General features: G+C 43.5%; 1 protein-coding gene across 1 annotated transcript in view; it reads right to left on the minus strand.

Annotated features, from left to right (window-relative positions):
- CAMK1D (calcium/calmodulin dependent protein kinase ID) overlaps positions 1–17,129 on the minus strand; it is a 184,941-nt gene that overhangs the window by 14,032 nt on the left and 153,780 nt on the right. The window contains exons 6-8 of the mRNA XM_088526310.1: positions 12,701–12,776; positions 1,853–1,965; positions 232–310 (exon numbers count right to left, since the gene is read on the minus strand). Coding sequence (XP_088382436.1) covers positions 232–310; positions 1,853–1,965; positions 12,701–12,776 — 268 coding nt within the window. The remainder of the gene's footprint in view (positions 1–231; positions 311–1,852; positions 1,966–12,700; positions 12,777–17,129) is intronic.

The following is a 17,129-nucleotide window of genomic DNA, read 5'->3' on the forward strand; positions in this document are numbered from 1 at the left end:
GTGTATCCTCCTGTAGCACTACAGTCAACACAGTGCAGCATTTCCCTAAATCTTTATACAGAGACTCAACAGATTTGTTCGTGAGGTTGAAGACTCACGTCTGGTGGACAAGTATAGGGATTGTAGGAATAAGAACACAGAATTATTTAGTAGAGAGTAGCATACTACATAGCAGACAATCTATGATGTTCACTGTCATGAGGGCTTCACACAGCAGTGATAGTTGCTTACCAAGGGTGTCTTGCTGCTTGCTCACAGGTATATCTTTTATTAGGGTCTTTCTCCATCAAATTCCGAATAAAGTCTTTAGCTGTAAAAGATAAATAAATAAATGAAATACAAAATTATTTCTGCAGAAGATGCTTATAAAATTAGTGGGAAAGGCTTGGAGAAAACCTGCAATAGGAGACTCTCGTTGTTCACTTCAAGCAACTGAACACATGGGGAGCTGGGAGAGCATGTTGCATGTTTAAAAAATGAAGTTACAGAGGAAAATGGACTCCCTTGGGCAGGAAGTAGTGTGGTTTTGGTCAGCATTAGAATGGAGGGGAGGGTGATCACAGCATGGCATGCATCCAGTAGATTCAGGAGACAATAGCTGAAGGGGCCCAGCAAAGCCAAATATGGCCTGAAATTCTTCATGTTGCTTTAGGTGATGAACATTCCTCCAGAAATGCAAAGGGGTCTGCCAGCAGACCTTCATATTTTCTCTCAAAATCATGATAGGCTTTAAAAACACTCTCACCACACATATTTTTAAGTCCATGCCAGGCAGATCTGGATCACAGATGTAAGTAGCCTGAAATGTTGTTCTATTAGAAAATCACAGGCTACGGTCAACTTTAAAAGAAAACAGCTCTTTTTTACATCTCTCCTACCTTAATTAGCAGCATTAATGAATCTGAAAACTGTCCTTCTAGGGATATTTTCACACCAGAAAATTTCCCTAGAATCCATTTCATCTCCTATGTGAAATGGCAGACATTTCCCCATTTTTGGAGGGAGCAAGGACACCATGCTTTCGTGACCTGCTGAAGGCTACAGAGCAACTTGGTGGCACTTTCAGCATGGAATAATGAATGTGCCTCTGCAGTCGCATACAGACACCAATGTTCATGGTTCAAACTGGTAGACCCTGAGCTGTGTTGGATCCTGATGCCTTCAGGCCCATGTTCATGTACAAGGCAGCCTGGCAGTGTGTCTGGCTCTTGGCTAGAGTTGTTAGAATGGGCAAAGCCAGGTGCTAATGAGTTAAATGACTCTGGACTGGGGAGAAAGCTGTCTGGATGAGACCACGCAAGCAGCACTCGCAGTTACTAAATCAGCATCTGTGCTCCGAAAACAGGACAAAATTCCTTCCTTTCTCAGACACTTGATAATATTTTCCCCCTGCTGTTTAACCTTTCCCCCTCATTTGGAAGCCATTAATTTCTTGGGATTGTCTTTCCCCTATCTATTGCTAGCTCACTTCAGAGCACAGCTTTGGTAACAGAACTGAAATAGCTTGTGTTCTATTATCAGCGACACATAAAGCATCTGCATTTTATTTGGATGTGAAGGAAAAATTGAATTGCTTTGTCTTCTTAGGACTGAAGGCTAATTCTGCTATCTTAATCTTTTGTTCCAGCTACATTTTAGAGCTCTGTGCATGACTGGAGGAAATGGTACTTAATTTGCTCTCCTGAAGAAACAACCTCCCATAACTTTTTGAGCCAAGACAAATGCACATTCCCAGTGATCTGCAGTTAAAGGAAATTACACATAAGATGGACGGCTCATTTTCATGCATGACAGAGAATATCTGTAACAGGTACAAATGCATTATGCAATTAAATTATCAGCAGCTTCTTACCAGACTCAGAGATGTCATCCCAATATGGAGAGTCAAACTCATACTCTGCCTTAAGGATCTGCTCGAAGAGTTTGGAGTCATTTTCGTCATAGAAGGGGGGATATCCACAGAGCCTAATCAAGAACACAAAAAGAGACATGTGACACTCTGACCTGTCTCCAAGAAGGTGAGAAAAGGAGTGAAGAAGAAACTCATATTTAAGACTTAATGTTTCCAAGTAGGTAAATGCCACCCTAAGAGATGTCTGTTCAGGAATACGTAAAGCCATGTCTCTAAGATCAGCACCAGCCTGGACAAACTGGTCTATCCAAAGGAATCTGACATAGAAACCCTAGTGAAGCTGGCCCTATACTCAGACACACATGGACAGCTGAACCGTCCTCTGCGTGTGTCTGAGAGTCTTGCTGCAGGTGTTTAGGCAGTGGTATAGCCATGAGCCCTCACATCCTTTCCTACATATGCAGTAAAAGACTCTTTCATGGGCTACATTCAACATTCAGAGAGTCAATCATGTCCTCCATTGCTTCAAGCACAGTCTTTGCACATCTGCAAGTCCTCTTCATACCAGTTTAGCTACTTGGGTTGTCCTTCTTGACTGTTCTGACCTAGCGCCTTACACAAGCCACTTCTTAGGTTGGTTTTATTCTCCCCCAGACAGTGGGGAGATAATGCAGCAGCTCCATAGACCAAGAGGCACCACAATGCCCTAGAACCAGGGACACATTAGAGGTAGATGTCACTTACTTACACAGCCACATACCTAGCATCACAACAGGCTTTGAGCACATCCAAGGGTCTCTGTGTTGTGCAAGAGACCCTAGCTGTGAAGGAAGGTTCGCTGAGCAATCTAGTCTGGATCTTTTGGTCTTTTGGGTTGTAGGAAAGAAAACTTCCAATCCACTGTTGGAAGAACAGCTGCCTTTGTTTAGCTGTGCTGTTGGAACTCTGGACACATCCACAGCAAAGCACACACACACACACAAAGACCTCCTGTCCTGAAGAGCAATGCTGGAGTGGACAGGAGAAGATCTATTCAAAATATAAGCAAATGTATACGCTTCTATAGGATCACACCAATCTACTCCAACTATAGCCTACCAGCCTTCTCTCTGTCCACAGCCAGTTTTTATGTAAGTGGTAACCAATGCACCCAGTGTGGCACCTCTAACCTTTATGAAGCAGCAATTGTCACATCTTTTAAGAGCTTGATGGTTGCACCACACAAAAATGAAGGTTAATTTGATGACCAGTGTATTTCTGATGTCAGAAAAACTTAGTCCTGACGAAGAGGAAACTCCCAGGCCCAGCCCCTTGCTATAGATGTGACCTGCCATCTGCATGGACTTCTTTTCCAGGATGAGGTTTGTGGAGGAAGAGGCTGGTGTGAAGCAGGGCAAAGAGCTAACCAGAGCTATCGCTCATAGACAACAGGACACATCTATAGGTCATGCTGGTCTCTGCTTCCCAAAGCCCCAGGAAGAGGATGTCTGGAAGAATCTCTCAACTCCTGTTGCAGAGGGTGCACAGGAGGCACACAAACCTACCGCTGCGGTGGGGGATCTTCCTCTCTTACTTCTAGAAGTGATTTTGTTGCTCCTGTCAAATTGCTTATCTTGCATAAGGTTAACCATAGTCCTGCCCTGGTCCTAAGTATTTATAACCTGACTTCTCAGAAAACCTAGCCCCAGCACAATCAGAACATCTGCAGAATGTCAGATTTATCTCTGAGGCTGGTCCAAGTTTTGAACAAACCAACCCACTCAAGGTTAAACAGGCCTTTCATCTCTATTATTTCTATAAAGAGATATCCCATTTTTTCTCACTTATCTCTAGTCTGTGATGTAAATTGTTCTTCCACATACTTCCCTGATATTGAAATAATGATCTTTTCCTTACAGTTTCCTTAAACCCAGAGTCAATCAACTTCAATAAAGTATTTAATTGGAAAGAAAGAGTCATTACGAACTGACTGATGATTTAGCATTATGCTGCAGCACCAATAGACAAAAAAAAAAAGGCAAGAAATTAAATAGTCAAGTTATTTATAACCCAAAGCCAGCCTGCTGCCCTGGAGGTTATTTGAAGCAACTCAATACTTCAGAGTAAAGGAGCAATGTTTTGTTAGCTCTGAAGTGTCAATGTGCTTGATAAATAATTCAAATCCTGAGTGAGACACTGATCTCTGTCAGATCAATAGTGACCTGTAAGACCTCAACTGAAATCTGCAGTATTATAATGAAACCACTGCATTTCGACTGAATCTGAAATCTGTCCATCTTTCAAAGCAGATGAGCTCTGCTGTAGCCATTCCACTGTACAGTTGCCCTTATCAAAAGTAAGGCAGACAATGTATTTCTGGACATTCAAAGCAAGCCTGAATGCCTGCTTAGCAGGTAGGTTCTTGATGGAGGTGTTCCTATGTGAAACCTGGAGGTGCAAGTAGAGAATGAGAAAGGCCAATTAAAATTTCGTGCATCTCACCAAACCCTTCAATCCATCTGGTTGATGGAGGAAAAGTTGTTGATAATTGAATACAGAAACTGGATCTAGACTCTGGATCTAGTTCTGCAGTATCTGTGAGCAACATTGTCATTACTTGCCTTCATGGGATAAATACCAGACCTCAGATGCCACAGTTTTGGGTGAACACACACAAAGCAAATTTCACCTTTGTCCTTTTTCATAATGCTCAAGATCTGGGGATTTTGGAGTTCTTGGGGCTGGGGAGTTCTGGGGGCTTTGGAGTTTTTGGAGATCTGGGGCTGACAGTACCAGAGGTGCAACTGTCATAGTGACAGTGGTGGTTCAGCCTACAGGAAGACGGTCTCTTCCCAGGACATGCTGAGCAATCACTCCTGCTGTTCTTCCCTGCAGGCTTTGGTGGGTTCAACATAAGAAGCCTGACAGCCCTTCATTAATTTCTTGCCTTCCTCAGCACTTTCCTTAAAGAAAACCAAAGTGCTCGGATAAAGCACTCCTTGTTAAGCATGTTCTTGCACCGCCCCACAACCAGACAGCACTGTGCATGCAGAGCAGAGAGAGAAATAACTGTCTTAAAATGTGCAATGCACTAATTATCTTGGCAAAGGTACAAGAGTGCAAGTTAGGGCTGCTATGATTTATAAATTCTCATGGCAGCAAAATGTAGAGGCAAGCAGCTGAGCAGCGCAGAGCCGGAGGGCGACAGCTCACCTCTTCTGCAACCCTGCGCGGGGACACGTACCCCAGCTGGAGCCCCCCGAGGGGTCCCAGGTAGATCTGTGATGAGGAAGCACAAGGAGGAAGCTAGTGGAGATCTCAAAGTCAATGAATGGGAGCTGGCAGGCTCGCTGAGCCCAGCGCTGGGGCTCCTCGTGCACGAGGACATCCAGCATCATGCACAAGGACACCCAGCGCCCGTGGCACAACAAAGAGAACAGGCTCTTTGGGCACGGCTCCTGTCTTGCTGGTGCAAAATAACTGGGAACAGGTCAACCATCAAAGGCAGCTTTCAGGAGCTTTACGCCAGAAGGTGATGAGTCCATCAGCAATGGCAAACCAACTCTTTCTTTTGTGTCACCATCACCACTGGACTTTATGCCCAGGATGCTTTCCCTGCATCTGAAGTGACAAATGGGAATACTTAAGAAGTGATTACTCCCTGCTAATGACCTTGTACAGGAACCTGCTCTGGAGGCATCTTACCATCTCATGCAAACAGGTCTGAGGTGAACCAGGGCTAAAAGTCAAGGTATCGAAGGGTTTACGGTTGGACTCGATGACCTTGAAGGTCTTTTCCAAACATAATGAATCTATGATTCTAGGACTGGTGGTCACCCCCAGGGCATTCTGGCATGAGGAAAGGATGGAAGCCAAACTGTAGACTATCTATCTGCTGTCCACTAGTTTAAAATAAAGTTTGGGAAGACATGGAAACCTTAACAACACTTAGCCTACACTGGCTTTGCAGTGAGGGGTGGGAAAGCCCCAGCAATTTAGCCCCCATGCAATTTATAGTTGGAGGAAATTCTGCTGGACTTCCAGAGACTTGGCCAACTTCCAAAGTCCATACTAAGTTTTTATTTAATTCTTAGAGTATCAAAATCCCACTGAATTCATTTCCATCTGCTGAGAGATTTCTGTGTGAAGAAAATGACCTCACTATCAGAGGTTCTGCTGATTTTCTTTAGATATGCAAAAATACAAAAATAAACTTTCTGTCTTCAATGAGAAAAAATCTTCTGGTGTCCTGGGGGATCATCAGTCAGCTATTAGCTGTCATCATTTTCTTGCAGTGTCACCAAATCAAATCTTTCCAGAATTATTAAGCTACCTTTTTACATCAGCAACCTCCTGTCCTCAGTCTTTCCTTGAAAATGAATGGGATGCAGATAAGCAGAACACAGTGCGGTTAGTGTACAACTTGCAATACAGGAGGTCTTGAAGGAAGTTTTACATACAATTTTATAGTGAGAATACAGGAGAAAAATCAGTAAGAGCTCAAAGATCTGAGCAGTCAGATCACACTCAGAAGAGATGTATCGTTTGGGAAGTCATCCAAGTGCTATTTATATTTATATGGGTGAACATATGTGTTTTTTCTCATTTTGGAAACAGACCCTCATACTGTGACACTGGTGCCCTCACGAAACTGCACTGCCCCCAAGGACATATTAGCATGGGGAATAAAAAATAAAATAAAAAACAAAACAACATGAAGAGAAAATTTAGGGCATGTTTTCCCAGTGTTTAACTGTGACATCCTGAGCAATCCCAATATTTACACTTTGCCTCCACTCATTCTCCTTTCAATTCCAAACAGGTCATTTATTTCTCACTTTTTCTCTTAACCTCCTGGGTCATGCTAAGGCAGGCTAGATAGCTGCCAAACTTCCCCCAGTGTGTGGCTCGGGATGATGATGGAAACGTCTTCTAGATCAGCATGCATTGTATTGTCCTTGTTTAATTCTTCCATGTAAACATCATATAAATAACTTCATGCTCATGTACTTGAAATTAAACATCAACCCAGCAGCAAAGAGCTCCAGAAAGGAGCATGACACACGACTTTTCTTCAGATTCTCATTGTTTATAAATAGCAGTAACAATAAACCAATAATTCTGTTCCATCAATGAAAGAACCAGAAGAAAACTGAACACAAAATGTGCTCAGGCGAATACAGCAGGGGCAGGATGTGCTGAATATAAATAATCGGGGCCTGAAGCAGAGCATACTCTGGCCCCAGGCTCCTTTCCAGTGCTGGAACGTGATATTCTATTTTTTTGTGTCTATTAACTTAATCTTCTCTATATCAGGTATGCATAGGATCAGAATTTTAGTTCTCTAGGCATTAGTAACCCCTTATGTGACCCAGGCAGCTCCAAAACACATCTGCTGGGAATCCAGCGAGGTTGGTTGCTCTTCTTATGTTTTATATGCTTTTAAGCTGCACAGATATCAAAATTACCTCATCATCAGTAGAAAGCTGAGCTCAACAATGATGCAGATTCAAATTGAGAAATGGTGCAACTGGAATAACAGGAAATTTCAAGATGCTAAAATTAGTTCTTATGAATAATGATTTTTAAAGCAAAATGAGTTTTTGATAAAAACTCCACTGGTGGAGTCATAAACTCCACTGGTGGAGTCCAGATGTCATAAACAAGAAGTATTAGAAGCTGGCACCAAAACAAAGGTATTCTTCTCTGAGACGTCTTCACCTTGCATATTACAGAGACAAATATTTGTTCTTTCATTGTTGTAAGCTGAGGACTCTTATGTGAGATTGAGCTTGTCTGGAGGCACTTAAGCCACTTATGACAATAATAGCTCAAAATATCTTTAATTTATGCCTGGCTTCTGAGATGGATTCCCCTGAGTTTCCATCTTCTTAAATGCAACAGCAATGGCCTGTTAAGAGTGGCTGTAAGGAGTCATGGGGGAGGTAAGGCAGGGTGATGTGTTCAGATTGCCCTAAACACCAATATCTCTCAATCTGGTTCTGGCATGTAGCTCCAAGCTGGAAGAGATATATCCAGAGCAGCATAATGATTTACTGGAGTTAATAACTCATGCTCAAGGCAGGCTTAAGTACTCGACCTGCACCACGGGGCTATGCTGCTCATGCTTCTCACATCTCAGTGCCAGGTGCACGTGCCAGCTCTGGTGCCTCTAACGATGCTGCACGCTCATCTAGACCTTAACTTTGTGCCCATCACAGCGGTCTCAGAAACCTCAGCAGGGCTATTTTTTCTAGTTTAGGAAAGGACACCTTATTCCCCTCTACCATTACGGTACCCCTGCTTTACTATGAGTTCCTAGGTACTCCTGGGAGCAAGGGTGAGATTCAGTAGAGGATTAGGACACTGCAGGTATCTGCATGTGAGCTGGTTTCTAAGCTCCCATTTCAGTGACCAGAGCAGTCAACAGAGTCTAGAGAGTGGCGCAATGCCCTCTCAAGCAGACTAAACTGTGCTATAAAGGTAAAGGTCTGAATAAAGATCAGAGTATGATCGAGTCGCCTAAGCACAGGCAGCTAGTGCTACTTCACATGGTCCAAGGTATCCTGCTTGGCCTCCATCTGCCACTCCAGAAGGAAGGTCTCCATAGGCCTTCTGTTACACTTGCCAGCTCTGTGTGGATATTCTGGACACCTTGGTGTGGTACTAAATGTGCATGTTTAGGCAACTAAAGCCTACACATTCTAGTGGCGTCAATTACTCATCAGACGTGATGTCTGTTGACTTGGGGCTGGATTCAGTTGCCCTCACATAGCGTTCAGTGACATTTGAGAAGCTCTAGAGCCCATGTGACACCCAGAACAGCAGGTAGACGTGCCATGGGGTGCGCAGTCCTAGAGCAGAAAGAAGATCGAGACTCAGAGAACATTTCAGGGTGACTAAAGCAGTGCTAAGCAGCAATGCATCACTATCCAAAGTGACTCCTGGATTACCATCAACTGTAGCAGGAGTTGAAGCACAGAGCTCACGTGTAGAAATATTGAAGCAGGTGATTTGATCTCAAACCGAATCCCACCCAAGCAGCCTGAATAACGGTCTGGCAAACACATTATCACGCTCCTACAGCAGAGTATTATTACCACTCATTTTCACTGCACATCATAATACAAATCAGGTCCTTACTGCCTGAAGTACAGAAACCCTAAAAAGGTTTCCTTGTCCTGTGAGCAAGAAATTGTAGGAATTCATTTATATTAAAGTCATTTAAGCCCTCAGGGCTGGGAATTCCTCATATAGCAAATGGAGAATTGAGATTTGACAAGCATGTGCAGCTCCTTCTCAACAAGCCCAGAACAAGCTGATTTGGAAAGCAGAACAGGAAACTACTGCAGTGAGTCGCCTCACCCTTGGGAACAGGGAAGGATTACAGATGAAATCAAAACCTTCCACCTTTCAGAGATGTATTCATTAACCCGGTGACAAAGGGCATGTTGCTTGGCGCTCTTAGTCTCACTGGTAGTAGGAATCCCTCTGTATTCCTCAGCAAGACACATAAAAGCAACAAATGAAATAATAACAGATCTGCCAGCAAAAAAAAAAAAAAAAGTCTTTTGTGTGAGTGTGCGAGTTGAATAGCACTGAAAACTTGGAGGAAAGGAGGGCCAAGTTCATCTCTGGGGAAGCAGGAAGCAGTTTGTCCCTCTTCTAGGCAGCCAGGTGGAAACAAACACATACATTTTCATGGCGAATATATGAAAATGAACTCCAACTGGAGGCAAGGCAGCAGACTGCTACCTTGCTGCTGGATTCTCTTCTACCTCGCTCTCTGGAGCTGCTGGTGACATCGAGCTGGCCTCAAGTTCTCCAATTAGTGTCCTGCTCAGCAAAGCACTAAGCAGCAATACAAAACACTCCAGCTGCCCATGGCTGACAAATATAAGGCCAAAAACATCATGAAAATGCATGAGCCTTCTGTGCTCAGGTTTGCTCGTCTAAGACAGCGAGTTTGGGTCAGCGCACACCGTCTCCATATAAAAAAGCATTAGGGAGTGATGGGTGAAGCAGCCTCCGAGGTATTTCGGCATGTCTGCTCTCCTCCTCGTTGCATTAGCATGTCCTGCTGGGATCTGACACAAAGCCGGTATCAGCACTGTTGGTTTCTGCTTTGTTATGTAAAAGGTTTTTGTATTTTGTTGTTGATGATTGCTCCAAGGTAAATCCATCCCCCTGCTATGTTTTTATCCAGCACATTTTTAAGTATTCAGGCAGAATGGCAAAGCTGATCATAAGGCTGAATTTTTAGACACAGCTTTGTTTTAAATAAATATGCAAACAAATAGAGCCTCTCCATACTACTTTAATATAAAAACATTATTTTGAGTAGTGGTAGAAAAAGCAAGCCATAAAATTTATGCTCAAGACTGAACGAAAATGCAGAGCATGAACATTGCACAGAGTGGATAACACGGCAGTTAGATGCGTCCTGGCAAAAACAGTTCTACTACACCGTCAAAAAGTTATTCATGCTGACAAGCCATGAAATGTTTGCACAAGGAGAAAAGGAACAGAAGTAGGAATGCTTTAATGCTGCGGCTCAGTGGAGTTGCTTTTTCCTGCAGTGTTGTGTAACTCTGACAGTTGTATAAAAAGGGGGGAAAAGAAAGGAAAGCCCTGGTAGTGTTGGCATGAAAAGACATTTGTCTCTGTGGCAGTTAACAGCTATACAGCTGCTCTCTCTGCCCTCCTGCACAGAAAGAAGATGCTTGTTGTGCTCTGTGTGGTCGTGCTCAGCCAGCCTGTGGTGACAGCCTGACCTCGTTCCAAAGACCCGTAGGTGGTCAGAATAGCACCTGCTTCAAAGTTCCCTCCGCTGTGCAGATGCCACCTACACATTTATTGTTGAATGACTCTCATGCACTCAGGGACCTGAGCCCTGACGAGGTACCAGCCCGTGAAGACAGTTCCCCTAGGCTGGACAGAGTCTTCCTGCAGGTTCACACATAACAAGTTCTGTATTTCCTTCTCAACCGAAACATCAGCTTTGGTCTCATACGCTCAGGATGGATTCAGTTGATGGTGTCCTGAGATATTATGGGTGCTCTCCTCTGGACGGCAGCTATGAACCCTGTAATGGGGACTTATCTCTGCGACCACAGTGCTCCGGAGCAGGCCTTCCAAGTGTCATCGCTGGGACACAGGGACAGGAGATGGCTCATCCTGTGGCAGAGCTCAGCCACTGAAGGTGGCCCAGATCTAAAATGCTTGCTGCCCCATTTCATGGAGACAAGTTAGATTTAGATGAACCATTTCATACCCAGGATAATCACGTAGAATCCAGTGTTAGCACTCTGGGGGAGCCCTGGTTTGTTCAGCCTGGTGAAGGGACAGTTTGGGGAAACTCCCTGAGAAGACAGAAGCTCTTTGCGGTACTGCAAAGTGGGAGGACTAGGAAAAATGGGCATAAGGTGAAATGAGTGGGTTTCAGTATGTCTAGAAGGAGAAAGCTTTACCTTGAGGCAAATCATGCAGTGAAACAAGCTGTTTACAGAGTCTGGTCATGCTCATCTCCGATATTTTCAAGATTCCACAGGATACAGCCCTAAACAACCCGGTCTGATCTCAGTGTTGACCCTGCTTTGAGCAGGAGGCCAGACTAGGGACCTCCTAAGGCCCCCTTTTAACTTGAATTATTCCGAGAGTCTCTTAAGCCCTTATGAGGAAGAGAGTGATAAGTACTGAATGACAAGTGGTGCTAAATTTCTTCTTTAACAGTATTTATAGGTTCTGAGATCTATCTGCCACTTTGGAAAACACAAAAAGATCCTGGTCCTGTAGCTCTTCTCAAGTAACTAATCCCCACTCCCCCATGAGCAACAATTAGCCCTTTCAGAGGAGCAAGTCTTAGCCACAAATAACGGTTTAATGGTAAAGCAGCCAACCTGAGTGCAGAAATCAGCCCACCCTTCCTATGGGATCTGGTGGGTGGAGGGGTTGGAAGAGTTTAAGAAAAAGACTGCATTTTCTGTAAATATTTCAATATTCTGTATTATATTTTAGGAGAAATTATTCACTGCTCACAAAATCTCTCCACTTCTTTTTTGGCTTTTAAAAATCATGAAAACCTGAAAATATTTCATCCAGAGTTTTAAACATATTTTCAATAATGCAAAAATTTTCATTTAGTTTAGAATTACTTACTTTAGGGGGAAAAACAAGTGTGGAATGGAAATACTTAATCACCAATCTAAGAGATAAGTGTTCATAACTGCCAAATGCACTGACAAAGGCTGACATAACCAGAGGGTTCTTTTTCCATCTCTTCCTTTCTCTTAGCTATTAGGAATGGCCAGAAGCTGATGCATCACCTGTTACAGAGGAACCAGACTAAAAGTAAAACCTGAGCCTACTTGTAATGTTTCCATGAGCAGAGGAGTGGTCGAAGGACTGATAAATCGAATCCTAGAACAAAAGCATTCTCACACATCCATACACATATGGTGAAAATCCTAAGTAATAATAAGTAATAGTGATAAGTAATAGTGGAGAAACAGTAAAGTAACGTTTCCCATTAACTACAACAGCATGCAGCCTTGTCTGGGCACATCATAAAAAAGATAATCCCTGAAAATGCAATCTCATAGTTCGCTGGTGCAGAGCGTCACTTCTCCAGAGACAAGGCACTTTATAAGATGCTTTTATGCCTGCAGGCATGACACCATGCTCTGAAGAGATGGCCGAAACCTGCTTCTGATCATAACTAACCTGAGCAGGGGAGGTAGCGGCTTCACTTTATCCTCAGTGACAAGTGTCAGTGACTTTCTTGGATCAGAGGATAGAGGTAGCCAAAAGGTGAGAGGGTTTTGCAGGTGCCAAAGCTGCCTATGATCCAAAAAATCCACAGATACTTACAAGATGTATGCGATAACCCCGATGGACCAGCAGTCCACTGCTTTGCTGTAGGGTTTCTGCGCCAGCACTTCAGGGGCTGAAAATAAAAAGCCAAAAAAGCTCATGTTACAAGACTGAATATTCGAATGCTGCTAAGAGGAAGGACTTGACAGTTGCTCCTTAAACTTAAGGGTTCCCCGAGGCCCTTGTTGCCTCCCACATTCAACCCTCAAATCTGCAAAAACAACCTGAACTTTTTAAAGCTGCAGTGTTCAAGCAGAAGGGTGACTCCTGAGGCAGAGCAAATTCCCCATTTTCTGATAACAAGGACGTAAAAAAAAAAACACATAAAAATAAAGGAAAGCTGGAGGGCAGAAGGGCCATCAGCTCCCTGCCAGGGGAGCTCTGGGAGACTGGAAGCAAAGGAGCTGGAGCGCGGCACCGCTGCCGAGACGCACACTGGCACCAACAGCTTCGATGCTTCCCAGCACCACGCAGCTAAAGGGGCATTTCAAGAGGCAACACAAAAAATGCAGCGTGTGCCACAGCAGGGAAGTCTCCAGGAGAGGACGTGAGCCGTCACCCTGCTTCCTGCTACCTGGCTACTGCAGCCACCTGGGTGGCAAAGTCGGAGAGAGGCATTTGGCCTTCTGCCTCTGAGACCAAAGGCACTGTAGTCGCAGGGAGAGACAAAAAGCAGAAATTAAACTCACGCACAAAGGGATTGAGTCTTCTCAGCCTCTAAAACATTCAGACACTATATCATAAATTTTGCTATAAGAGAAAGACTGGGCACCTATTCAAATGCTTTAGGAGTTTTCCTTTTCAAACCACTGATGGTTGAGAACGTGTATTTTTTATTTGGAAGCTTAGAGAAGAATGTTTTCCCTGTTGGGACTTTTTAGCTGTAAATGCTTAAGCCAAAGTTTCAAACCCCATGACTGTCATCTTTTACATGTAAAGAAGCTCTTGTTTTTTCAAGGCAAAGCATCCACAATAATGCAAAAATCACTGCTCATGACATTCCATACTGGGTTTCAAACAGTGCAGTATTTCCTCTGAACAATTAGGGCTTCAAATGCTCTGAGAAAAGGGCAAGTCCCAACACAAAAATTTCTTTGGAGTTAAGACATTACTCTGTTAGGAATCTCACCTAGGTCAAAGCAGTTACTTGAAACAGAGAGAAACACGACGCAGTTAAATGCATTAAAACTCGAGCCTCACTTTTAGTTCCTATACATGCCTATAATAGTGATTCTTCAAAGGGTCATCTTTCTAAGCTGGACTAGTCAATAAAACTAAGGCTGGCAAGGAAGGGAACAGAAAGCAATAGCGAGGAACAGAAAAGATCTTCTGGTACTTGGGAGTGGGATTTTATACACACGATTGAAGGGAAGACAATGCACAAGGCAATAAGGTCACTGAGGCTCTATTTCCATAAGGAACACAGTGATGGAAAGAGTCAGGAAAAGGACTCTAAAAGACCTGGAAGTAAACCCAGGGAAAATGAGGATAAAGATACAGCTGGCAGTCAGATAAGGATGGGTCTTGCAGGTTGGGAAATGCTCCGCTCTGCACTCCCAGGTAAATGTCACTCCAGTCTTTGAAACACTTGGAAAACTTGGACCAATGCATGCACAAGAAATTAAAATGTGACTTCTGTTTAAATATTGGTAATCCTAACACACTCCTCTGCTGTTATAATGTGTGAATATTCCTCACACCTATTTGCTGCTTGCTGAAGGACTTCTCTCCACTGGTGTACCAGCCAACACAGATCTCCTAACCAAGCTCTAGATGCTCAGCAGAAACCTCCACCCAAGTCCCAAGAAAAACCCAATTCCTTACAGGAGATAGGCACACTGGTATATTGTATCAAGATAAAAGTTAAACATTTTTACCCCAGTAGAAAGTTGAGCTCTGGAAACAGAAAAGGCATCTTCACCACTACATAAAACTTTGTCCATCATCCCTCATGGTGAGGGATGGACTGCCCTGAAGAACTATGTGAATTCACACATCTCCTGTTCCTCCTTTAAAATGAAGACCCTGCATGTCCAGGATAGCTTTCCTTTTTATCCATTGCAACGCAGGGCTCATTTGCCTGGAGAGTCTTGCAAATTTACATTTTTCTTGTTTAAACTGGTTCCTCCTCAGAGTTGCTCAGGACAACTTTCCCAGACAAATTATTGTGTCTCTTAGCCTAACTCCTGCTTTCTGACTCATCTAAACTTCCCTCCAGGTTTTCCTCTAGCAAGACTATTTTTTCCAAAACATATCAAATACTGTTTCTGAGACCCAGATTCCTTTTTTTTTCCTCCCTATCCGCTGTGATTGGGTTTTGTGATAAAATCTGCTATAGAAGGGAATCTGTTTTCCCTGGATTTCTTCCATCTCTCCAGTCTTTCCAAATTTCCAATATTTAATTAGCATCTCTCTTCCGCCTTGAGTGGCTGCTCCTGTTTGCACTGTTTTCAAGAATGTGGTAAACATTATACGTCCTATATTCCCCAAAGGAATTATTATGCTAATGATTTCTGAACACATACTAGTCAGCTCCTGACATTATCCAGACACGCCGTATTAACACAACCAAACACAAACGTGAGCTGAATAGTCTCTCCCTCCTGAACACCAACATTTCTGTGCACATCTTCTTGTCATCCAACGTCTTCAAATGGGTGTGACCCCCTTCTAAGATGATGATGATGATGAGACTTTCCTTCCTTCTGAGTAGTCAAGGCAATTGGAAAGACAGGAAGAATTACCTAGACTGTTATACATTTTTTCTGGATAACGAAGACACTCTACTTCCAGACATTCTTGTGTTTCACCTTTTTTCCTTTTTTTTTTTTAGCTAAGAGAATTTAAAAAGGCTTTTTTTAAAGGGATACATTAAGAAGAGGTTCAGATTAGGCAAGTTTGGAAACATTTCAGAGCAATGTACAGCAATGCTAATATGCTCCCTAAAAATGCAGTTGCTAAATGTGAATAGCTGCAATCCACATTCTTGCAAAGAGTGTAAGTTATGGGGATTGCTCTGATATTTTTAAGCCTGTTGCACAAGCTGTCCAGAGTGTTTAGAGTACTTGTCCTTTGCACTATCCCCATACTTGAAAGTAGTTCCCCTTCACTCCCATGCTGGTACTGCTGCTGGCAGATGTTGCTGTCTCAGAGGGGCTCAGTATAAAGCTATTTTTTTATGGTTTACATGATTTCCCATGAATTACATGCCAGAAGGAACATGGCCTTTGAAAAAAGTGTGACAGTTTTGAGACTTCCCAGAGGAGAGAGAAATCAGGAGGCTGCCTGAAATGTGGAAAGAGTAAAAAGATATAAATAGGGTTAAAACAACTAGGGACCTACTTAGGCTGGGAGAGACATAGCTCAGCTTGCCCAGTAAATGGGACCAGCACAGGCCAGGCATAGGAGCTGAACTGGAATTATTTTAGTGCCATTTCCATGGTGCAGGTAGGTCCTGCAAGGAAATAAGGGCACACATGAAACAGGCTGTGCAGCTATACAGAAAGCATGAATTCCCAGAGGGACGGTGGCTACAGGGCAGAGTTTGCATGTCTCCATACAAAAAGGAGAGCTCACCAGTCCCATTGCTTAGGACTCTTGAAGGCTCTAGAGGATGGACAAATGCAGCATGGAGCTGATGGACTGGATGCATGAAGGGCAAAGTTATTGTCTGCCCCTGAAGCCAGAGACAGTGCAAGAGCAGCGTGAGATCCCCTGTCTCATACGAAGCATTTTCTTTATGGCACAAGCAGGCTAAGACATAGTTAAGGTGAATTCTAGACAAGACCAGAGCTCCCTGTGATGTAGAAACTACTTCTTCCCTCCCTCACACCATCCTCCAGCATTCAGCTTGTTCTTGGCCGAGGATTTGCTGCTTGGTGCTCTTTAGGAAAGACAGCGGGATTTCGAGGTGGCCCTGCTGGTTTCTTATGCTCCTCTTCTTCCTTTTTTCCCCGAGTGTTAAGAAGCCAGCACGGGACAAGCCAGCACAAGCAGTTACAACCATGCACAAACCAACCATGTTTCAGCGCACGGCGATGAAGCTGAGCGCCAAACCCTTGAGCTGCAACCAGCCTATCCTGAGCAAACTGATGAGCTTGGAGGCCATGCTTTATTTTTACTTCATTACTCACATTACTGCCTAAACAGCTCCTGGAGTTGCTTTTTGCTAATAAGGATATTCTGAAAGCTTATTGAGTACTTTCAAGCCTTTGACTCAAAGGATACCAAGTAAGTCAAAAGTAAACATGGAAATCTATTGTTTATTTTAATGCTTTGGTCCTGTGCCAGGCTAAGAAAAACGCATGGTTTTGGTATGATCTGGAATTTCTATGGGATTTTTGGCAGAGCCAAAAGGTGTGAAACATCCTTTTAGAAAGGCTTTATGGAGAATAAAAACAATAAGCAAGGTGGTCTGTACAGGGAT

The sequence above is a fragment of the Tinamus guttatus genome, unplaced genomic scaffold (assembly GCF_059628265.1).
Source record: "Tinamus guttatus ecotype Peru unplaced genomic scaffold, ASM5962826v1 Tinamus_guttatus_pri_ptg000245l, whole genome shotgun sequence".
NCBI lineage: Eukaryota > Metazoa > Chordata > Aves > Tinamiformes > Tinamidae > Tinamus > Tinamus guttatus.